The sequence below is a fragment of the Pinus tabuliformis genome, chromosome 7 (genome assembly GCF_031772625.1).
Source record: "Pinus tabuliformis cultivar Carrire ecotype Pingquan chromosome 7, CPIR1, whole genome shotgun sequence".
NCBI lineage: Eukaryota > Viridiplantae > Streptophyta > Pinopsida > Pinales > Pinaceae > Pinus > Pinus tabuliformis.
The window spans coordinates 1,505,497,868-1,505,522,105 of NC_142293.1; the positions used below are offsets into that span (position 1 = coordinate 1,505,497,868).

At 37.6% G+C, this 24,238-nt stretch overlaps 1 protein-coding gene across 1 annotated transcript; it reads right to left on the minus strand.

Annotated features, from left to right (window-relative positions):
• Positions 1-2,189: 2,189 nt before the first annotated feature.
• On the minus strand, positions 2,190-3,453 carry LOC149253546 (F-box/LRR-repeat protein 4-like). Its single transcript, XM_089459954.1, has one exon. The coding sequence runs from the start codon at positions 3,274-3,276 to the stop codon at positions 2,569-2,571; it is 708 nt and encodes a 235-aa protein (XP_089316080.1). The 5' UTR covers positions 3,277-3,453; the 3' UTR covers positions 2,190-2,568.
• Between the last annotated feature and the right edge of the window lie 20,785 nt (positions 3,454-24,238).

The following is a 24,238-nucleotide window of genomic DNA, read 5'->3' on the forward strand; positions in this document are numbered from 1 at the left end:
GGATGAACAATCTTTCCAAAAACACCATACTCATGAAGAAACCATAGTCGAGGCTGAACAATCTTTCCCCAAAAAGGAAAAAGTCAAACAGAACCACAGTGCTTGAGAGGGCATATGCAGACACATAGGACAGTTGAGGCTTGAGAGGGCATATGCAGATGCATAGGATAGTTGAGGCTTGAGAGAGCATGTGCAGACGCATAGGACAGTTGAGGCTTGGTTACTTTCACAAGGTAAACGTGAACACTATATTTTTCAATCTACGAGAAACGAATTTCCAGGCAAATTTTCTTTAAAATTAATGAACTTAAAGGTGAATTTAAATGCTGTTGTGGAAATCGAAATTCATTGGATGGAGCCAAATTTGAATGAACTTGTTTGCCATGTCTTTGAATTTGGGAAAACTAAAAAAACTTAAAGACTGAAGACAACTGAACCCAGTGACTTGGGTTGATTTTGAGGAACTTCAATGACAGCATGAGGAAGACCATGCATATCGATCAATCTACTAAATCCATGGGTCTGTGTTGGTGTGACCCCTTCTATTTTTGAACCTGTGTGACGCTACACACAAATGCTTTGATCGTCTCAAGCACCATGTTCGAAGCAAAAATTGCCACAATTCTCCCAAGAAAGTGTTTTCTAAGTATTGTTAATGCCCTTACAATCAATCAACAAATAGCTGCACTCGTATCTTTTCTTCCATCTAATAATCAATACAGTTTCACAATTTCATTTTGGAACTCATAGTCTAGTGGTCATTGAATATTTCTTTTTCCAATTTGGAATTGTAGAGCTTCCATCTTTTCCAAAAACAATTGAAGGAATAAAGGAAAAAGTGACGACCTCAAGTGACTTGCAAATGAGCAATTGAGAATCAGACAACAAAACTCTAGTTTTTATCCAGGAATAGCAATGCATTCTGCAGAGTATGGGATCTAACCCACACCCAGAAATTTGCTATGATAGCTCACATAAAAGAAAATAAATACATAAACAGGAAAGAAACAAAAGATGTCAATTGAAGAAAAATGCCAGCAGATGCCACACCCATGAGAATGTATGAGGCAATAAAGCCCTGTGAAAATGAAACAATAGAATCGACCTATAAAAAGAAGGCTCCACAAAAATGAAATTTCAAAATAGGCCCACAAAATGCAAGCCGGAAAATACCCACAAAAGCATAATAGCAAGGAAAATTTTAAAAGGCCAACATTTCTCTTAAACTGCATATGGTTTACTTACAGCAGACAGTTTCAGAACAACTAGCTAAGAACCATCTCAATTCAGAAAAGAAACAGAAGAAAATTTGACGACAGAGGGGGCTTAAACATAAGGATTAAGGTCTTTTTCTTTTATATTTTTCAGTTCAATAGTTCTTTGAATGATGGCTATTAACAGGTCCATTCAAACTTCCTCCCTCGGAATCAAATTTAGAAACTGTGATACCAAGTAAATACCAAGCGATAATATAAAAATTTCTATTAACAAGTTTTAATGCACAAGTTTGAATGAAGACTTCATGCTGATCAACATTTTTTTGAATTTACCTTTCAGAAACAATCAAAATGACAGAGGGCTCCTAAACAGAAGAAAAATTGATGACAGAAAAAGCTTAAAGATAAGGATTAAGGTCTTTTTCTTTTATCTTTTTTAGTTCAATAGTTCTTTGAATGATGGCTATTTAGTATTAACAGATCCATTCAAACTTCCTCCCTCAGAATCAAATTTAGTAACTATGATACTAAGACCAAGTTATAATATGAAAATTTCTATTAACAAGTTTCAATGCACAAATTTGAATGAATTTGAATATACCTTTCAGAAACAATCAAAATGATATAAATCAAATGACTCTCATTTCCTTCAGCAACAAAAATCAGTATCATGAATATTTTTTGCTCAAATACATGCCTGTAGTCTGTAAGAAGTATTATTCCAAGGCTACTATACCAATCAACTGAGCTATGTCAAGGTATAAATTGGATTCCCTGGGGCAGATTACTATCATCATTTTCTGCTTGATGTTATAAGTTGCAATAGAGTAAACTCTTAAATGACAATATAGGAAAAGGAGCGACCAATAAAAAGCCAATTGAAATATCAAATTAGCACAGCAATCGTGCAAAAGACAGTAGCTCAATATAATGTTTTCAATCTAATACGCACTTCAAAATAGAGGTCAAGCATGAATATAAAACTGAGACTATTACAGCTACAAGTCAGCAAATATACATCATCCATTACATAAAGTTAGGCAAGTTCGAATAATTGAAACACTTCTTGTGTCCCGCAAACATTATATGTCCGCCACTACATCATTCATATAGAATCAAAACGATGCCATCCATTCCTGCTGAAACACTAATATAAATCACATTTTCCAAGCCCTTATGATACTTATCTGTTCCAAAATATCCTCTTTGCAGCTACTTATCTACTGCTATATCAGATGCATATAATTATCAGGAAGAAAGAAAATCCATGTACTGTATCCAATTATACATAATAAAGCAATTTTGACTAAACCAGAGTTCATAACGCTAATAACTCTCCTAAGTCGCCACATCAGAACTTCAACGACAATTCCTGCAGATTGCGGCAGTGGGTGGCCAAAGACTGGAGAGCTAGGGTAATGTCGACGGAAGGCTCAAGCTCGAGTGAGAACTTCAGAAGCGTCGGACAATTCTCACCTATTTTTATCAAACCAAACGGAGTAAATCCAAAATGACCCTTTAAACCCAATTCTTGGATATTCTCACAGTTTTTAAGGCTTTTCAGGGTATCATCAGACAAACTTACGCAATCCACGAGACTAATAGCGTTAAGCTTATTACAAACCCTAGTCATGGCCTCAATACCTGAATCCTGCAAATTGCGTATGGAAGTCAAGGAAACATTCTCAAGCAAGGTACAATTTTTCACAAAACTCACAAACCCTGCATTTGAAATGCATTCCTGTGGTTGGTCAGGGTTCCCTAATGATAATATACGTAGGTTTTTAAGGCATTTGGAGGCCATCTGGAGATCTTGATCGTGCAATTGATCAGTGCATCGAGAGAGATTCAGCTGCTTAACATGTTTGAAGCGAGGAAGAAGAGAAGGGAGGAGTACACGCGACCTGATTGTCAACCTCTGGGCTAACGATGTCAGCACCTCGTTCCAGTCTTTGCAGACCATGGAAGCCGAGAGCTGGTCCTGGGGGCCTTCAATCTTCATTAACATGAGGGACAGCATTCCTTTGTCCCTGAGCGCGATCTCCATGCTGCTCTCCATTGCTGCTCTGTCTCGTCGGGAAAGAAAAAATCAGACAACGTTGCTCCCGTGGGTAGGTCGAAACTGTTAGTTAGAAAGAAAACTTCACAGAAAATGTAGCTCCCGTGGGTGAAGTTGAACCATGTGCAACGACCATTTAAGTCGGTAAACGTAAAAGTATTTGTGACAATGATTGAAGAGGGATATTTTCTAATGAACTTTCTATGAGAGTGCGGCATGGGATTCAGCCCACATATTGAATATCAATCCAAGGGTGAGTATTTAGGGTTGGGTTGGAAAACACTATTAAACTTAAGAGCTAAGCTATTCATGATTATATATATAATTAAAATATATATATAAATAATAAATAAATATATAAATTTATTTAATCATAAAATTATTAAATGATAAAAAGAGATAAAGAAATCATGATGGTTGTTGTTTTATTAGTGAAGAAAGAAAGAAAGAAATTATTTTAATGTTCACGAGGTTAAAGATAGCCTGTGGGACAAATTGCTTTTTCATCTGCTTGATGTATTCGGTTCTTTTTCTATGAAGTTTCACAATAAATGCTCCGAGCTTCTCGACAAACCCCTCGCTAAATAGATTATCCCAAGAGCTAGCTGCCAGCATATCTACATAACTTTCTCTGTTGTCTTTGAAGGCCTCACATTCTAAAATGAAATGTTTTTTTGTTTCCACTTTTCTGGAAGAACAAAAAATGCATACCCTTTCTCCCACACTTCCTTTGGCCTTTTCAAACGCCTGTTTCACAACGGAGTTGATGAGAATTAGTCCTTAATTAGCAATAAGAATTTTGGCTCTCCAAGAGATATTGGCCTCTATGTATGCTTTTGGTTGATGATTATGAGTGGGATTAAACACTTCAATATAGTAATTTTTCTTTCTTCCTAACTCCTTATCCCAAGTACGTTTGTGGAACTTTTCCATAACAAAAGCTTTTATCTCTTTGTTGTTTATGGGACACGCGTTTAAGCAAATACCCCATTTACTAAACCATTGGTTATTTTGCTGCATCCAAGTTTTTTTGCTCTTGCACAATCTATCATTAAAGACAACCTTAAGCCATCTACCCTCTTCCATTTGCTCAATTTTTTTTAAATACCTTATGACTCGCACCATAGCAATTGCTTCAATAGGAGCAGTCCATGTTTCACTTAACAAGATATCATAAGGAACTGCACTTTTAATCTTAAATTTGTTTGTAATCAAACACTTCTGAATTTTCTCAATTTGTCTCCACTGCATGTCGGAGGTACTGCTAGCCCATAGTTCACAACCATAGAGAATCACCGGAATCACTAGAAGACCAAAAAGAGTTTGAGTGGTCTTCCAGTCCCATAACTCTGCCTCTCTACACCTATTTTGAAAAGCATAAAATGCTTTCCAACCCCACAAAGTTCTTTTCTTTCTACAACCATTCCAGCTTAGATTTTTGTTGAAGTCAATCCCGAGGTATTTGTAATCCGCAGCTTCTTCCAGAATGTTGCCTTCAAAGTAGAACTTATGCTGGTTATGTTTTCTTTTCTTAGAGAAGACCACTACTTTCATTTTGCTAATATTGACTTGCATCCCCACACTTCTACAAAAATGCTCAAGGGATAGTAAGTGCTCTTGCAAACCAAGAGTCGATTTAGCAATCAGAATAAGGTCATCTGCATACAAAAGAAGCCTTATAACAAACTTGCATAAATAGATACCATCACCCCCTTGCGAATTTAACCACTCCTCAAGCTTGTCGATATATAAACCAAAAAGGGTAGGAGACAGTGGGCAACCTTGCTTGACCCCGATATCGCTTCTAAAACTTTCAGAAATGCCTACTGAAGTTCTAATTTTGACTTTCACATCTTCATACAACCTATGCACAGCTGCTCTCAAATGTTTAGGAACCCCAAGTTCCTCCATTCTCTGCGAAAGTTTATCCCTAGGAATCAAGTCAAACGCTTTTCTGAAATCAACAAAGCAACAAAAAACTTCTTTTTTTTTCTCCCAAACTTTTTCAATGATGTGCCTTAAAGTTATGCAATGATCAACTGTGGAATGTTTAGGTCTAAAACCTACTTGCCCTTTAGCACGCTTATCTCTTTCTTCTGCCTACTTGCTAATTTTGTTTTCTAGCATGCTTCCAAATAGCTTTGCAAACAAAGGGTTTATCATGATGGTCCTATAACTGGAGGGATTATTGACGTCACTGCTCTTGAAAAGAGGTATTGCCAGACTAGTTGACCAATCTGTGGAGAGCCCTTGTTGTATGATGTTGTTGAAGATTTTTGTAATGTGAGGTGCAAGAAGCTTTGAGCCCCACTTTAGATATTCTGCTTAGAGTTCAGCTAAGTATTTTGCTTTTCCAACACCCAACTTCTTGATACCCATCTCTACCTCTTGTACCATGAAGAGTTCAGTATCAGTGTTGACCAAGGGAGGAGGGTCAACCTTGGGAACCTGCTCATAGAGTTGTCTTGCATAGTCAAACCATTTAGAAGCTATAATATTCTTTCCAATTTGTATCTTTTTCGGTTGGAGCTCCTTCAAAAATAATTTGGGATTATTTTTCCCAAGGAAGATTAGTTCTTCCCTCCTTGAAACCATGAAATCAGCCTTTTTCTTGCTTAATAACTACTTGTACGATTTGAGCTTTATGTTATCCTTGTTTTACTCTTTCCACATTCTCCTTGCCTTTTTGCATTCCTCGTCAAACCAAGCATTAACCAGAAAGCAATTTGTTTCAAACTTCTTAATTTTTGTTCTTTTGCACTTTGCAAGTGCACATTGAATTAAATGTGTTAATTCATGACTATGAAGGCTGTGAATTTTAATTTTATCCTTCTCAAAGAGCCTCTCTAGCATCATTTTGAAGGTATTACAATTTTCTGGTGTCAAAAGAATTCTGCCCGGTGGGAGATTTTGTTGGACATGCTGAATTTTTGACTCTAATTGTTTTTTTCCAATCCAAGAGAAATGTAAATAAATTGACTTGTGATTTGATTCAAATCCCATAGCTGATCTCCAACCAAAACTTCTTCCATTTTCTCACACAAACCATGCGAGCAAATTACATAATCTACCACACTTGCTCCATTGTAAGTATTGCAAGTGAAATTATCGGACTTTGCCCATCTAGTCAAGCCATTACAAATGACTAAATCAAAGGCCCCACATAGAGTAAGCAATTGTTCACCAAAGAGATTGCAACCCTTGTCCTCTGAAATTCTTTCCCACTGATGATTACTTTCTTTTGTAAGCCAAATAGGGTCACAATCATCTTTACAACAAATAATGCTAGCTTGCTCACTTGCAGTCCTAGCATTGAAATCACCCACTATAAGGACTTCACCTAGCTCGGAATATGTTGCAATATCCACTTTTAAAGTTGTAAATGGATCTTTGTGGTCAAGCCCTATACCTTTGTAGATTTTTGAAACCCGTGGCGCAAAATAGCATGCTACAATTCTGATGTGGTTTCCATTTTCTGATATTTTAATCTAAATGAATAGCTTATTTGAGTCTTCTTTTTCTAACTGAATAAGACGACCTTCTTTCTCCCTCACTAAAACCATGATAACCCCGTGCCCTTTGCCATTCCCTGTTGCCTTGTTCCACACTGCCATCTTCCAGTATCCTTCAAACAAAGGTGTCTTGCACCCTTCATGCTCATGTGTTTCTATGAGGCAAATTATGTCTCTATTTTCCGCAATAGGCCCTAACCCAGGTCCTCGTCTCCATGGGTAACCTCGCAATTCCAACAAACTAATCTTAAGGAAACCTGGGTATGAGTTGATTGCTATTTATTTTGACATGCAAGACTCACATTTGAGTCTTTGTCCCCGTTTTCCCATACCGACCTTGCTTTTTGATTTTCTGTTGAAGAGTTTGTTGCCTCTTCTTTATTACCATCTTGTTGCTCTGTTATGGATGGAGGTCCAAATTGTGCTATCACAGCTTTTCCTTTATAAATCCATGCTCTCTTTCCTTAATCTCTTGTTGCCCTAACCTTTAAATTTCCTCCCTTCTTTCCTCCTGTTGTTTTACAGTTAAATCTTCTTCTAGGAAAAAACGAGAACCCCTCAAGAGATGTTTCTTGCTTAGAATAATATATTTATCATGTAAGTTAGGCATAATGACTTTTATGGACCTAGCTCTCTCCCCATTAAACTTACCCACCCTCCATGCTTGACATATTTGTCCTTGCCATAACAACTTGTCTTTCAAGAAGTCTCTTGCAAGGTCAACAGTACATTCATTTTTCCCATAGTCTTTCACCCCTTTAATAATTATGTTTGCTGCTCTATTTTGTCTTTCCTTGCCTTCACTATCTTGCATGTTCTCAACCTGAGTGTAAACATATTATAAATTTATAGTCTTTTAATATGTTTTTTAATTAATCTAATTTGTTCATCTTAAAACGCAATTTCCTAGAAAAGTTTTGATCTTTCCCTCATGTGAAAGATATTATTTTCATGATTTCCACATATTTTACGTTGATAATTCTTTGAGAGGTTGAAGTTTAAAATAATATAAAGAGATTTCATAATAAAGATAATAAAAATATCAATCACTTATATTCTCGAATAGATAATTATTTGAAAATAATTATTGATTAAGTAGTATTATTGTTAGATCTGAGATTTTTGTGATCCATATTGTAGATAGAAGTCTTTCGGATTAATCACATCATTAGGATTTGGTCGACTTTTCGAATCAACTAATGTGGTTCATCTTCAAGATAAGATGAGAGAAATCATAGAATCTTCATGAATAAATAGTAAGGATGCACCATTGGCCAAAGTAAGATGATGAAAACTAGCCGTTAAAAACTAGCAGTTGGAGACTACTAAATAAGTAAATAAACTTTTTGAAAAGTTAGATTTAACATTTTAAATTTATAAATTATTTAATATTTTAAATTCAGAAGAAGGAAAAAAAAAAAAAAAGAAGAAGAAGGGGGATTTAGTATTTTAAATCTATAAAATATTTGATATTCTAAAATTAGTTATAAAATAGAGGTTAGGCGTACGGATTAAATTAATAAAGGGGTTAAGAATTAATAGTTGTTATAATAATAAGGTTAAAAATAATTGTTATTTAATATTAAATAATAAATAAATTAATAAGGGGATTAAGAATAAGTAATTAATAGTTGTTATAATAATAAAGTTATAAGATAAAAATAGTTCTTGTTTAATATTAAATAATAATTAGGTTATAATCACTAATGAAATGACTAAAGAGAGGTTAAGAGTAGGTTAATCACTTTAGTGATACATTGGATTTTAGGAATAATATGTCATAAGGAATACTCATAAATTAACGATAAGCTATAAAACTAAATAAAAAGGGGGTTCAAGGAGTTTAAAAACAAAAAGTTTAGATCTAAATAATATCTATTGAAAAGTAAAGAGAGGAAATGAATTATGAAGTAATTAGGAGAATGATAATCAATTTTAATTAAGTTAAAAAGGGTAAAAAAAGGATAAAAGTTGTAAATAAATCGAGAGGCCAAAAAAGAGGAAATTAGGAGTAGGATGGTTTATTATAATTATATACATATATACCGAAAAAGAGAAAAAATATATATAAAAAAGGAAAAAACGAGGTAAGAGGATCATAAGGAGAGGGTTGGAATCCAACTCTTACTTATTTTCCAACCATCATCTTTGTTGAGATTCCTAGCATGCCTTTCAATCTCAATAGCCTCCCTAAGCTTCCTATGGTGGAAATGGTCTACCCTAGCAATGACCCTGGAATCCTCAATACAGACATGGTGATTAGATTTACCCACATGTTCGGCAAGAGCCGATGAGCGGGAACAATTGTGCCTTATGTCTGCAGCGTGTTCATGGATCCTCTGGTCAATCGGCCGACCCGTTTCTCCAATATATGGAGTACCACAGGAACATGGAATCAGGTAAACGCCTTTCATGTCCTTTGAGTGAATAGGGCCTTTTACCGAACCAAGAGAATTTCTAATGGTCCTTAGAGGCTTGAACAAAGAGGAAACATTTTTCTGTCTAAGGATATGGGCAATCCTATCCATGGTCCCTTGAATAAACGAGAGATGAACCTTGGATATGGGATCAACATGAGAAAATTTAACTTTAGATTCTTTATAGACTCTTTGAAAGGTCTTGAGACTCTGAGTTCTCTTATACCTATTATTCTTAAAGACTTCAAGGAGATGAGACTTCTCCTGCTCAAGGTGGTTATCATCAGAGATTCTCAGTGCACGGGTAGCAAGGGTGCTGAGAACACCAACTTTTTGAGCAGGAAAATGATGAGAACTAGCATGAATATATTGCTCAATGTGAGTTTTTTTGCGAAAAACTTTGTGAGAAACGGAACCATCATCCATTCTAGAGAGGAGAATGTCAAGGAAAGGAAGGCATCCGTCCACCTCTACTTCCATCATGAATTTGATGGATTCATATTGGGAGTTAAGGTGGTTCAGAAATAGATCCAACTTTTCATGACCATGGGACCAAACGACACAAGTGTCATCAAAAAACCTCTTCCACTTCTTAGGGCGAAATTGGGTTGAGGCTAAGACCTTGGTCTCAAAATCCTCCATAAAAAGTTTAGCGACGATAGGGGAAAGAGGGGAACCCATTGAAACACTGCAGGTTTGCTCGTAGATTTCACCTCATAAACTAAAAAAAAAAAGTCGAGGTGAGGCAGAGGCCAACCAATTTGGCAGTGTCCTGGTCAGTGATCCCACTAATGACATCAATGGCCTCTTGAATGGGAATTTTGGTATAAAGGGAAACAACGTCAAAACTAACAAGCAGATCCCCAGGGTCCATCTTTAGATCTTTATATTCCTTAACAAAGGACGCAGAGTCCTTAACAAAGGAATCAGTTCGACCTACAAGAGGTTTGAGCTTAAGAGCTAAGAATTTAGCAAGAAGATAAGTGGACCCACCTATTGTGTTAACAATAGGTCTCAAGGGGGCCCTAGATTTATGAATCTTAAGAAGGACATAATTTCTGGGGGTGAGGGGATTTCTCTCAATGAGCTTTCTGGAAAGAGGATTAAGAGACAGATTCGACTATTTAGTGTTAAATTATTATTATCTCGAGTAGAGAGGTTATTATTGTTATGAATATTATTAAAATTCAATTTGTTACTAATCATATTATTATTCAGTGTCGAAGGGTCAATGGGGTAGGTTAAAACGGAATCGAAAATGGAGCGGGTTCGAATGGAAGCAGAAATGGAGTGGACTGAGGGCGAAAAGGGAGGGAAGCTAGCTGGACAGGGAAGCGAAAGTTTCAAAGAAATGGCAGGGACGTCAAGGCAGGGATGAATGGAAGGATTCAAGGCGATGATGGAGGAATCAATCAACAGGGAAGACGTAAAGGAAGGAGACGTGATAGATCCAAAGGAACACTCGGATTATTGAGGATGGGTGTCGATGCAGTTTGGAGAGGTCGTCGAAAAGGGAGGATCGATGTTCACTCCAAACAAGACATATCCATGGACAGAGATCGAGGATGGAGCGTCGAGAGAAGAGAAAGTGCAGTGATTAGTAGGGACCGAGATGCAGTCAGCGGATATGGAAGGCGCAAAATCGGAATCCGATATGGACAGCGTTGTGGATTGATGAGCCTCATTCGAAATTTGTCTGCAAACCCACGTACCAAGGGTAGATAATTGTGCTTCATTTATTCTGTTGGTTGTTGGAGCCGAGGATGCCAGATTGGCTGATGGAGTAGAGACGGCCAATGGACCAGAGATGACCTTCATCATTCTGTTGAATTTGGCAGAGTTCTTATTCTTTGAGATTTCTTCCATACGACGAGATTTTGATGCAGAACTACCTTCAATGACGTCCCAGAGAAAACCAGAAATACTGTTTGCCAGATCAAGATGTAGAACAAGAAGCTTACGAGAAATCAAGTCTAGATCCCTCCTTAATTTACAAATCTCGAACCTAATTAGAGATAGACTAGTTTTAAGAAAAATAGATCAGTTTCTAGAATGGTTTAAAGGATGAGAAATACGCGCAAACACTGGAACTAATGATGCATCCCTACATATTTTGAGAAATGTAAGATCAGATTTCTTCTTAGCCACTTGTAGTCGAGCTCGTTCAAATTGTCAAGCCTTATCATCCATTTCCCTTCCGTGTAGGGTAATAATGTTAGATCTAAGACTTTTGTGATCCAAAAGAAGCCTTAGCAGAGATGAGCTACTCGCCCTTAAATCCCTGAGGGAGAACCCTGACATTGTCATCCTAAAAGCTGACAAAGGTGGGGTCGTCGTCATTTTGGACAAGTCTGACTATGTCAACAAAATGATTGACCATCTCTCTAATAGTGGTTGTTACGTCAAGCTTGAAAAGAATCCTATTAAGTCTATTTATAAGGATGTAGCAACAGTCATTAAGTTGGATATGTTTCTTAATCCTCTTTCCAGAAAGCTCATTGAGAGAAATCACCTCACCCCCAGAATTTAAGATTCATAAATCTGGGGGTCCCTTGAGACCTATTGTTAACACAATAGGTGGGCCACTTATCTTCTTGTTAAATTCTTAGCTCTTAAGCTCAAACCTCTTGTAGGTCGAACTGATTCCTTTGTTAAGGACTCTGCGTACTTTGTTAAGGAATGGAAAGATGTAAAGCTAGACCCTGGGGATCTGCTTATTAATTTCGACATTAGTTCCCTTTATACCAAAATTCCCATTCAAGAGGCCATTGATGTCATTAGTCAGATCACTGACCAGGACACTGCCAAATTGGTTGGCCTCTGCCTCACCTTGGCTTTTTCAGATTCCAAGGTGAATTCTATGACCAAACCTGCAGTGTTGCAATGGGTTCCCCTCTTTCCCCTATTGTTGCTAACCTTTTTATGGAGGATTTTGAGACCAAGGCCTTAGCTTCAACCCAATTTCGCCCTAATAAGTGGAAGAGGTTTCTTGATGACACTTGCGTCGTTTGGCCCCGTGGTCGTGAAAAGTTGGATCTATTTCTAAACCACATTAACTCCCAATCTGAATCCATCAAGTTCACGATGGAAGTAGAGGTGGACAGATGCCTTCCTTTCCTTGACATTCACCTCTCTAGAATGGATGATGGTTCCGTTTCTCACAAAGTTTTTTGCAAAAAAAGTCACACTAAGCAATATCTTCATGCTAGTTCTCATCATTTCCCTACTCAGAAATTTGGTGTTCTCAACACTCTTGCTACCCGTGCGCTGAGAATCTCTGATGATAACCACCTTGAGCAGGAGAAGTCTCATCTCCTTGAAGTCTTTAAGAATAATGGGTGCATCGGAACTTAGAGCCTCAAGGCCTTTCAAAGAGCCTGTAAAAATCTAAAGTTAAAATTGCTCGTGTTGATCCTATATCCAAGGTTCATCTCCCATTTATTCAAGGGACCACATATAGGATTGCCCATATCCTTATACGGAATAATGTTTCCTCTTCGTTCAAGCCTCTGAGGACCATTCAAAATTCTCTTGGTTCAGTTAAAGACCCTATTGACCTGAAGTGTTGAAAATAGCAACAAGAAATGCTAAATATAGAAGTGCTAAAAATAGCATTGCTATAAATAGCATTTCGGGATACATTCTAATTTTTGTTAGTCCCTGAACTAAAATTGAGAATTAAAATTCGAATTTGATATTAGTAGCTGTTTGAAAAATAATTAATTAATTCATCTTGAGTTAATTAGTTGGAGAAAATAAAAAATGAAGTCTATGTGAAGACATGCAACAATTATCCATTGAATGAGGAAGTTATCCCTTAATTAAGGAGATCAGGATGAGTTTTACTTTGAGTTGTAATTAGTTAGCTCAGTTAATCGAGTTAAGTCCAATTAGATTAGTTCCAACAGTTTGTGGAACTGATTGTGAGTTCAGTTAGTTAATGCATGCATGCATGCAACTAGTGTACTTCGGATAACTGAATATTCTCTCATAAATAACTCATGCATGTCAGTTCGGTCAGAGGCCCAGTTGAGATCAGAAGAAGGGACATTGTACTATCAGTTGCAGGAATATTCCCATGAGGATATCTCTTGCATGCAGAAGGAATTCATTCCTCGAGGGTTGTGTAGTTATTTCTGAGTTTGGTGAGCAGTGTGTGAGGTAATTACACACAGGTGGCAGCTTGAGGACCCAGGAGAGACTGCGCAAGGAAATAGGAGGCTTGGAGGACTGAAGGAAGGCATATGTTGTGTCTATTCTGTCTATGAGCAGTATTGAGGGATTGTACTGACAGCTGGATAGCTTGTGAGCTCAAGCTTTGTGTAATTCGGAGATATTTCCACTTGTATGATAATACAGAGATCGGGGTTTTTAGCCAAGGCTTTCCCTAGAGTATTCTTCTGTGTTAATGTGTGATTGATTTCTTCTTCATTTGTTATATGTGTTCTATTTGATCTTTGCTCAAAATCGATTAAGCTTCCGCAAGTTTGTTTGTAGAAGTAGATCAAGTATTTTTCTTTAGTATATTGCATTATCAGGTGATCTATAGTGAGAATTTTCTACACGAAGGACATGAAAGGCGTTTACCTGATTCCATGTTCTTGCGGTACTCCATATATTGGAGAAACGAGTTGGTTGATTAACCAGAGGATCCATGAGCACGTTGCAGACATAAGGCACAATCGTTCCCGCTCACTAGCTCTTGCCGAACATGCGGAGAAATCCAAGCACCATGTTTGTATTGAGGATTCCAGGGTCATTGCTAGGGTAGACCATTTCCACCATAGGAAGCTTAGGGAGGCTATTGAGATTGAAAGGCAAGCTAGGAATCTCAATAGAGATGATGGTTGGAAAATAAGTAAGAGTTGGATTCCAACCCTCTCCTTATGATCCTCTTACCCCACTTTTCTTCTTCTTCTTTATATATATATATATATATATATTTTTTTTTTTCTCTTTTTCGATATATATGTATATAATTATAATAAACCATCCTGCTCCTAAGTTCCTCTTTTTCCGCCTCTCGATTTATTTACAACTTTTATCCTTTTTTTACCCTTTTTAACTTAATTAAAATCGATTATCATTCTCCTAATTACCTCATAATTCATTTCCTCTCTTTACTTTTCAATAGATATTATTTAGATCTAAACTTTTTGTTTTTAAACTCCTTGAACCCCCTTTTTATTTAGTTTTATAGCTTATTCTTTGTTGTTAATTTATGAGTATTCCTTATGATATATTTTCCTAAAATCCAATGTATAACTAAAGTGATTAACCTACTCTTAACCTCTCTTTATTAGTTTCATGAGTGATTTTATTATTTAATATTAAACAACAACTATCTTTATCTTATAACGTTATTATTATAACAATTATTAATTACTTATTCTTAACCCCCCTTATTAATTTATTTATTATTTAATATTAAATAACAACTATTTTTAACGTTATTATTATAACAACTATTAATTCTTAATCCCCCCTTTATTAATTTAATATGTACTCCTAACATCTATTTTACAACTAATTTTAGAATATCAAATATTTTATAAATTTAAAATATTAAACACCATTTTTTGAATTTAAAAATAGTAAATAATTTATAAATTTAAAATATTAAATCTAACTTTTCAAAGAGTTTATTTACTTGTTTGACTAGTCTCCAACCTAACCTTGGGCAATGATGCATCCTTACTATTTATTCATGAAGATTCTATGATTTCTCTCACCTTGTCGTGAAGATGAACCACATTAGTTGGTTCGAAACGTCGACCAAATCCTAATGGTGTGATTACTCCGAAAGACTTCTATCTATAAGTAGTATTATTATTTAGTTGTTTAGGTAACATAGAGATTCATTATAAATCAATTTCAATATATTTTAAATTATATAATTTTTTATTTTTTTTTATCATATATATATATATGAAAATTTTATATTTTCAAAACACTTTTTATTAGGATATTTAAATTTGTATTGTTATCGTTATTGCGGGTAGTTCATGCGTTGACCATAGATTAATCAATCGTTTGACAACAAATTAAACAAACATTTATAAAGTTAACTTTATAAACTAATTATTTTTTTATTTTTTTCTCTTTCTTTTGTGGTATGATTGGTTCAGCAAGTTTGAGTCTTATTGTGCAATGATGCCAATGTATCGGTAGTCGTTAGTTGTTAGGTTGTCTTCACTGCAGCGTACACAAATTATTTGCAAATATGTGGTTCTATAATCGTGGTGATGTGGAGGTGAGTAATTAAGCATGCAGTACAAATGGTACATGGCATCGCACTTTCATACTGCACTACTCAAAGCACAGTTTCCTATGTGTTCGTCGGACAAAATGATCCATTGGCATGATGCTCGGTCTGCAACTTCCAATCTACTCCATAAATGTTTGAGGCAAGGATAGTGTAAGTTGAACAGCTAATGGAGATACTCGTAAGCTTGGTTGTCGCTCCCAATTAATGCACTAATGCATTATCACTCACTTGTCCTCTGGCTCATCTCGAGAGTCGTGAACTCTCCACCTGTAAACACAAATTTGATTTGTTGCATGTAAGTTAATCTTCTGGCCATAAAGAGGTATGAGGATAGATTAGGGCATGTTAAGCAGGCAACCCTCCTTTTATTACTCCCTTTAATTAAGATTGGAAACTCCGTAAATTGTGTTGATGAAGGCCTTTTCATGATAATGACATATGGATTGGGTATTTGTCATCCAACATCAATTTTCCTTATTCCAAAGTATTTCTGATGTGTTCATTGAAGGATTTAGTGCTCATTTGTTGTTTCAATGGCCCTTGGCATTGGGGGAGAACCAAAATGCAGTTAAAGTGAGGGAATAAGCCCCTAAAATCGACACAGGTTAGGTACACAGGAGGCTTGCAAGCCATGGATGACTCGTCGCAGTAGTTCAGATCTTGTTCCAACCACTCTTCTTCACAACATTTTCCCTTGCCCAAATCTCATAACCAGGTATTCCAATGCTTCTAAAAAATGATTTATGTTTATGTTGTTATGCCAATATTTTTAGCTTTCATTTTTTGGTACTTCGAATATGTTCTTTAAAAGGATTTTCCTTTATCTGGGTTTTCTTCTTTCTTGCTTTTATGTGTTGTCTTGATATTTACCAAGGTATGTTTATGGGAATTCTAGCTTCAATTCTCACAAAGTCACATATGTGTCAGCACATGCCAAAGCCAATGGAAATCAAGTGCCTCAAGAAAGACCCTGATTTAAGTCAATGGAAAACATACCAAAACTACTTGTCCTATTCATACTCACATTTTACTTGGACCATGTAGTGGAGATTGGAGTCCATTTTACAGTATGAAAAGCTAGTGGAATCATTTGATTCCCTATGAATGGTTAACATGATTTTGTCTTTATTTTGAGAGCTCAAACATAACTCTATGATCTCACCATGGATTGGGGTGTCCATAGTGGTTGTTTTACCTTTTAATTCACCACAAGGTGAACCTTGTAAATAGGGTATTGGGTGCTCTGAAACTAGGATCGATGCAAGCTTATTGTAACTGTTGGTGCCCAACTTAGGAAGATCAACTTTCTCATCTTATCATTGTCAGCTCAAGAAACCATATATTATCTTAGTGTTCGTTGTCCAAATTTAGGTTCTGCATATACACAAAGTATCTAGGCTCCTAAGATCAATTTTTTATCCGACCTATTGAGAAGTTCCATAATGAGATTACCAAAAGTACAATATATTTTCACCTTGATAGAAATTGCATTTTTAACTCATATTTTTATATATTGACCACCTTAAGGAACCAACTCAAGGATGTATCATATTGGTTCAAATTATTGCACACTCACACTTGATTGATACATACCACGGGAAATTATCCTCGTGGATATTGGAAGAGACTATAACGAGCTCCATTGTTGTTAATTTATGGTATGTTATATGCTTCAGAGCAATTTACGTCAAAATTTCTTATGAGCCCAATATCAATTTCCAGAATAGCAATCACATCAGAATGAGAGTAAAATGCAGATAGAACATAAATATAAATAGTAGAAGACAAGCCAAGACAAGAGGACACAAGATATGGCACCGGCCAAGGACAAACCCCAATGTGGGGAAACCCTTGATCAATTCTTCTTATATTCTTCAATAATTTAGCAGAGAGAGAGATATAATATAATTATAAAAATCTATAATTTTATGACAACATCAGCAAAACCCTAACCAACAAAGTCAAAGTTGGTCAAACAGGTCATATTTCACCTCTAGTCAACCTCAGTCAACTCGGCCTCCAATAGCAAGAATAGGCAACCCAAAGCAGTCTAAAATATCCATTCAAACTTCAATCAACGCTGGGACAAATCTGTCGTCAACCTTTGACAATCAATGTTGGTCAAAGTGTGGTCAAAACAGGTCAACAGAGTTGTACAGAAATGCGTCTTACCTAGGAGAGGCTGCCCAACCCAATCCGCAGTCAAAGAAGACTCCACGTTGGTCAACGTTGTCAAATATGTCCACCTGCAACTCGTTCAACCCAAGTCAACGCTACCCTAACTAGAATCTGCGTCCTCCTTCTTTCAGCCACACGTATGAGAGGGATGCTCCTATAATGCGTAGGAGAGAGAGAAGAATGTGAGATGAGATTAATGGAATAATGCCACAAGGTCTCCTCCTACTATATGAAACATTGAGGATAAGCTGGGGGTGAAAAACATTGTTTTGCTTGCTGGTCGACCTTGACAAATTGTCAAGAATACAAATAAATTCATATCTCCATGAATACATGTTGGAATCGGATGATCGTTAGATCAATCCTACACCTCTCGGAGAGATGAATCCAATAAAAATATCATCTTCCATAAATAAGGTGACCCACATGGAGTTTGGCCCTAGTTTCTAATTTTAACACTCCCTCTCAACTAGGGAGAACTCCATCTGCTAATCCATCTGTCTATCAGTACTATCTCTACCATCAATGCACTGCTCTGCTCTGTTGAACTATGAAGAAGAAGAAGTGATCGAGAATATATCATAGCATTCTCTACTGACCTAAAGTCAGTCCCAGATAATAGAGAGTGTCTCATAGCACTCTTACTGACCCGAAGTTAGTCCCAATGAAAGTGTGTCATGCCACTCTTACTGATCCGAAATCAGTTCCAAATAAAGAGAGTGTCTAATATCACTCTTACTGACCTAAAGTCAGTTCCAATTGATCCCAAATCAATATCATCCTAGCATAGGGATTACAGTAGTTACATGATGCGCCCATCGGTACTACTATGGTCCCTATCCTCATTTCCCTACTCATTGGCCAGATGAGAGGTACTTCCCATGAGTCCTAGGCTGCATGGGTAGGATGTCTCAGGAGGAGAAGGATGAACCACTCATCCTGCCTACATGTTTCCATGGGTTATCACAAGGGAAGGTTGAACCACTCACCCTGTACACAGCAAACCACTAGGGGAAGGTTGAACCACTCACCCTGTACACAGCAAACCACTAGGGGAAGGTTGAACCACTCACCCTGTACACAGCAAACCACTAGGGGAAGGTTGAACCACTCACCCTATGGTTGATCATCACTCCAATAAGTACCCCAAACCCCTGGAACTCCCAGAGCTCAATGTATATACAATATAGGATCCTCATAAGAGGGTCTCTCCACGACTCCTAGTCGTTCACGGAAAGTCAAGAATTTGACCTCTCCCAGGGGCTTCATCAGAATGTCGATGACTTACTCATCAGTCCCAATATGATGGAGCCTTATTGCTCCTTGTTGTACCATATCCCAGATAAAGTGGTACCTGATATCGATGTGCTTGGAGCGATCATGAAATACAGTATTCTCTGATAAATGAATCCCACTTTGGTTGTCACAGAGGATCACAGTAGTATCCAACGTATGTCCAAACAACTCAGAGGAGCTTCCGCAACTAGACAGCTTCACAGGAGGCCATACTCACTACAATGTATTTGGCCTCAGCAGTGCTCAAAGCCACCGAATTTTGCTTCCTGCTCATCCAATATATTGAAGCAGAACCCAAAGAGAAACAACACCCATAAGTCCTCTTGCGATCCACCACACTGCCTACCTAATCAACATTGGAATAGTCATGCAGCCTCACATCTCTGGTTGTGTATCTCAGTCCATGAGTGATTGTGCCCCGAAGATATCTCAAAAGATTCTTGGCACCAATCCAATGTGAGTGATGAGGCTCAACCATATATTGGCTCAATGTGTTGACTGCAAAACATATATCTGGATGGGAGTTCACAAAGAACATCAGTGCTCCTATGAGTTGACGATACTCAAAAGCATTTCCCAATACAGGTCTGACAGCACATCCACATAACTTCTTGAAGTTAAGATCCATCGGGGTAGTCATGGGCTTGTAGTCCACCATCCTAAAGCTTTCCAATATCTTCACCACGTATTTTCCTTGAGATAGGAAATTTCTCCTGGCTTTTTTTAGACCTCCAACCCTAGGAAGTAGTGCATCACTCCTAGGTCCTTCATCTCAAATTCGGAAGCCAACTCCCTCTTACATTTGAGAATGAGAGGGTTTGCACTTGTCAGAATGAGGTCGTCAACATACAACACCAATATAAGAGGCTTATCATCTTCAACCTTAAAGTAAAGGTTCAGATTGACTTCACTCCTAGTGAATCCCAACTTCATCAAATAGTTATCGATCCTCTCACACTGAGCTCGAGATGCTTGCTTCAACCCATAGAGAGATTTCTTCAACCTGCATACATGAGATTCCCGATTATGAATCTCAAACCCCTCAAGTTGTTCCACATAGACTTCCTCTTTAATTGAACCATGCAAGAAAGTGGTCTTGACATCCATCTAATGTAGGTTCCATCCTTGCGAAGCAGCAAGGGCTATGATCGAGCGGATAGTGGTGTATTGGGCAACTGGTGCAAATATCTCATCGTAATCCACACCTTCCTTTTGATAGCAGCCTTGAGAAACAAAGCGAACCTTGTACTTTTCAACACTCCCATCAACTCCATGCATGATTTTGTAAAGCCATTTCGAGGTGATAATTGATTTGTCCTGGGGTCTGGGGACCACAACCCAGACATCGTTCTTCATGATGGACTCATATTCTTCATTCATAACATCCTTCCATACTTGATGCTTCACAGTTTCTTCGAACAATGTAGGCTCGTTTTGAATGATAGTGCTCACAATGGTCAAGTATCCATTATACATGGTCGACTTCTTGCTTTCACGGAAAGTCCCTCTGGGTGCAATATGTCTCTCTACATCTTCAAGAGTCCCCCTAATCCATGAGGGCCTCTTCCTAGAGGAGGAGGGCTCTTGAGGAGGAGGATCCCATAGGTTCTTCAACATCCGACATCGTTTCATCTTCCTCTTCATCCGGCTTCCTGGTGTCAGCTTCTTTATCCTTCCTTGGAATAGGAAGATTGTCAACCTTGCTAAGAGCCATATCTTCGTCAAAGGTGACATCATGACTTATTTTGACTTCCCTTTGACCAGCCACATAAATTCTATAGCCCTTAGAATTTTCGCCATAGCCCACAAAGATTCCTTTCTTTCCAGATGCACCCAATTTGCTTCTCTTCTCTTTCGGCACATGAAAGTATACAAGACTTCCAAAAATTCTAAAATGAGAGACATCGGGTTTCTTACCAATGAACATTTCTTTGGGAGTCTTTGAGTCCAATGCTTGACGAGGGCATCAGTTTTGAACATATACGACAGTATTTGTAGCTTCGGCCCATAGAAACTTCGAAAGACTTTGATCATGGAGCATGGCACGAACAACCTCCACAATAGTATGATTCTTCCTTTCAGCCACACTATTATGCTCAGGAGTGTATGGTGTTGTGGTCTCTCTCTCAATGCCAACTTCTTTGCAAAAATCATGGAACTCATTAGATTCATACTCGATCCCATTATCAATCCTTAATATCTTGATTCTCTTCTCAGTTTGATTTTCGAATCAAGGCTTTGAAATGATGGAACCAAGTGAACGCTTCATCCTTCTTTTTCAAGAGGTAGATCCAAGTCTTGCGAGAATAATCATTTGTAAAAGTGAGATAATATAGATATCCTCCCAAAGAGTTTACGGGCATCATACCAGATGTGTTGGAGCGGACCAACTGCAATATATTGGTAGTCTTTCTATTACATGAGGGGAATGGTCCCCTTTTAAGCTTTCCTTCAGCACATCCTGGACATACACCTTCATGCTCTACTTTGAACTTAGGCATCCTTGTCACCATCTGTATTACATAGAGTAGAACCTTATAATGAAGGTGGGCAAACCTCCGATGCCATAGTTCAAATTGTAGAGATATGTTGCAAAACATGACCCCCAATGGACTTTCTCAAACTTGATAAAAGAGTCAACCCAGAACCAAAGAGTAAAATCATCTTTAAAATTATTTTTCCAAACACGTACCTTTCCATCGATGAATGCCACCTTGTAGCCTTTGTCTTCCATTGCCGAAATGGACACCAGGTTCTTCTTGAGATCAGGTACATATAAGACTTCTTGCAAGTGGATCGTGTTACCCTGATTTAATTAAAGGGTAACATTCCCTACACCCTTTACAGGATAGGTGGCATTGTCTCCAAGAATAATCTCCAAGTTTGTCTCCTTCTCTATCAAATTAGAGAGAGCTTCCTTGTACCCAGTAAAGTGCCTTGAGGCACCACTATCAATAAGCCAATTTCCCAACGAGTCTGGAGGAGAGGTAGTAGAGAGGGCTGATATAAGATAATACTCATCTTGCTTACTGTCAACGACATTTGATTCATACCTGGAGTTCCTTTCTTTCTTGGAGATTTGACCATTTCCTTGATTTCCCGCATTCATCTTTCCTTTGCCATTGAACCTGCCATTCCTTTGATTGTTGTTGAAGTTGCCCCTGGAGTGATTTTGATCATCATGATGTGATGTGTCCTTTCTATTTGGACACTCCCTAGCATAGTGGCCAAATTTATTGCAAACAAAGCATCTTTCCTTCCTTCCAACCTTCGATCCGGGCTTTCCTCTGAAATGACCTTTAGACCCTAATTATTTCTCCTTTTGGCATGAGAGGAGAAAGCAATGGGGTTGCCTCTATTTGAAGGCATTTCTTGCTCCACCATCCTTGTCTCCTCTTTAATGCATCTCGACATCAATTCTTCAAACCCCGAAATTCGATCATTATTGAGAAGAGTGGTTCTAAATATATACCATTAGAATGGGAGCCCTCCAAGGGTAGTGATAGTTAGTTCCCTGTTAGGAATGACTTCTCTAATCGATAGAAGATCATTCTTGATCTCAATGATTTTAATCAATGCTGTCATTTATGTCAATATGACATTGGCCAAGATGGAAGATATTCTTGATATGCCTAATGAATATCATGAAACTATTGAATGAGATGATAAGGTTGAAAACAATAGATGCATGTTTCCATATGATGATGTCGTAACTCTTGTTTGATAAGAATGTCATCAATTAATATGTCAAGTCACTAATGAAGAAGTCTTAAGAAGGGCGAAGTGACAAGTATTTAGAAGCCCTTGATGGCATATGGAGGACTACATTTGATGATGTCATATTATTGATGAATGACCACAATTGATGATGGCACTTGATGAGGTCTTGATAACATGGGTGGAGATCATTTGATGGTTGGAAGATTATTTTGAAGTTCTCCTAATGATGTTGCACTATGACTGCACTAGTATATGATGAAATTGTTCATGCATCATGCTACATGGATGTTCCACTCCTACATAATGACCCTATTATCCTATGATGACATAAATAACAATGAAGAAGCCACACTGTGACAAACATTCCTCATGTTGTCCTAAACTTTTTATGCATAAAATTTAAGGACAGTCACAAAGAAAAATTATTTTGGACACCTTGGAGGTATCCTTTCAAAATGGATCCTCAACCATGTTAAAGAGGATTTTTTCCTCTTTCTAACGAGCCTTTATTTGCCCCGAAACTCCCAATAGTTTGTAAATATTGAATTTTCAAGTTAAGGAAATTATTCCTAGCAGTGAGCCGACTTACACTCAGTCATACAAGTTGACCTCACTTCAAATAGACTTGTCCCTTCAGTTATAAACGAAAAATCTATAAATAGACGTCTAAGCACTTCATTTTGATCAACAATTCGGGCAAGAATTTAGAGATACGGAGTATAGAAGAAGATAGAAGGCTGAGGAGAATAAGGAGACTATTGTTTAGGACGAAAAAAAGGATAATTCTGTTTAGGCATAAAATCTTGGTCTAAGTTGCCGTAGTTGCCGTCGTTGAAGCTGCCGTAGTTTCCATGGTTGAAGTTGTCATAGTTGCCGTGGTCGAAGTTGTCGTAGTTGCTGTGATCGAAGCTGTCGTAGTTGTCGTAGTCGAAGCTGTCGTAGTTGCTATGGTCGAAGCTGTCGTAGTTGCCGTGGTTGAAGTTGTTGTAGTTTTCGTGGTTGAAGATGTTGTGGTCGAAGTTGTCATAGTTGTCATGGTCGAAGTGTTGATTTATTGGGATTGGACAAATAGAGCTTGTTGAAGTCTTCTCTTGATAACATAATAGGGCAGAGTTGGAGAACTTTGTGAAGCAGCATATTGAAGAATTGTGGAGATCATTGAATACCATGATGCATTGAAACCATCATGAGGTGACCTTGGGGAAGTTTTGTTTGGGTAACATGAAGAGCAGTGGTGACACCTTCATGTGAAGAACAAGATTTTCATTGATGATGTGACGTGGAGACTAAGTAAAGGTGTAGCTGAAGATTGATAGGTCTCGTTGAAGAAGACATTGGAAGCCACGAAGTATAACCAAATATATCTTGATGAAGTAAAGCTAAGGGTTGGAGCCTCAAAGAGACAAGGTTGGTGCCTTGGAAGATAGGGTTGGAGCCCTAGAGGATAGGAGTCGTCAAGAGAGTAGGTTGGTGCCTGTACCAGAGATAGGGTTGGAGCCCTAGAGGTTTTTTGCCTCAAAGTGACAAGGTTGGAGCCTTGGGAATTCCAAGTCGGTTCTTGGCAAAATACA

What these genes read in the sequence shown, in the direction of transcription:
- LOC149253546 (XM_089459954.1), bottom strand. Translation starts at nt 3,276, where the DNA reads ATGGAGAGCAGCATGGAGATCGCGCTCAGGGACAAAGGAATGCTGTCC.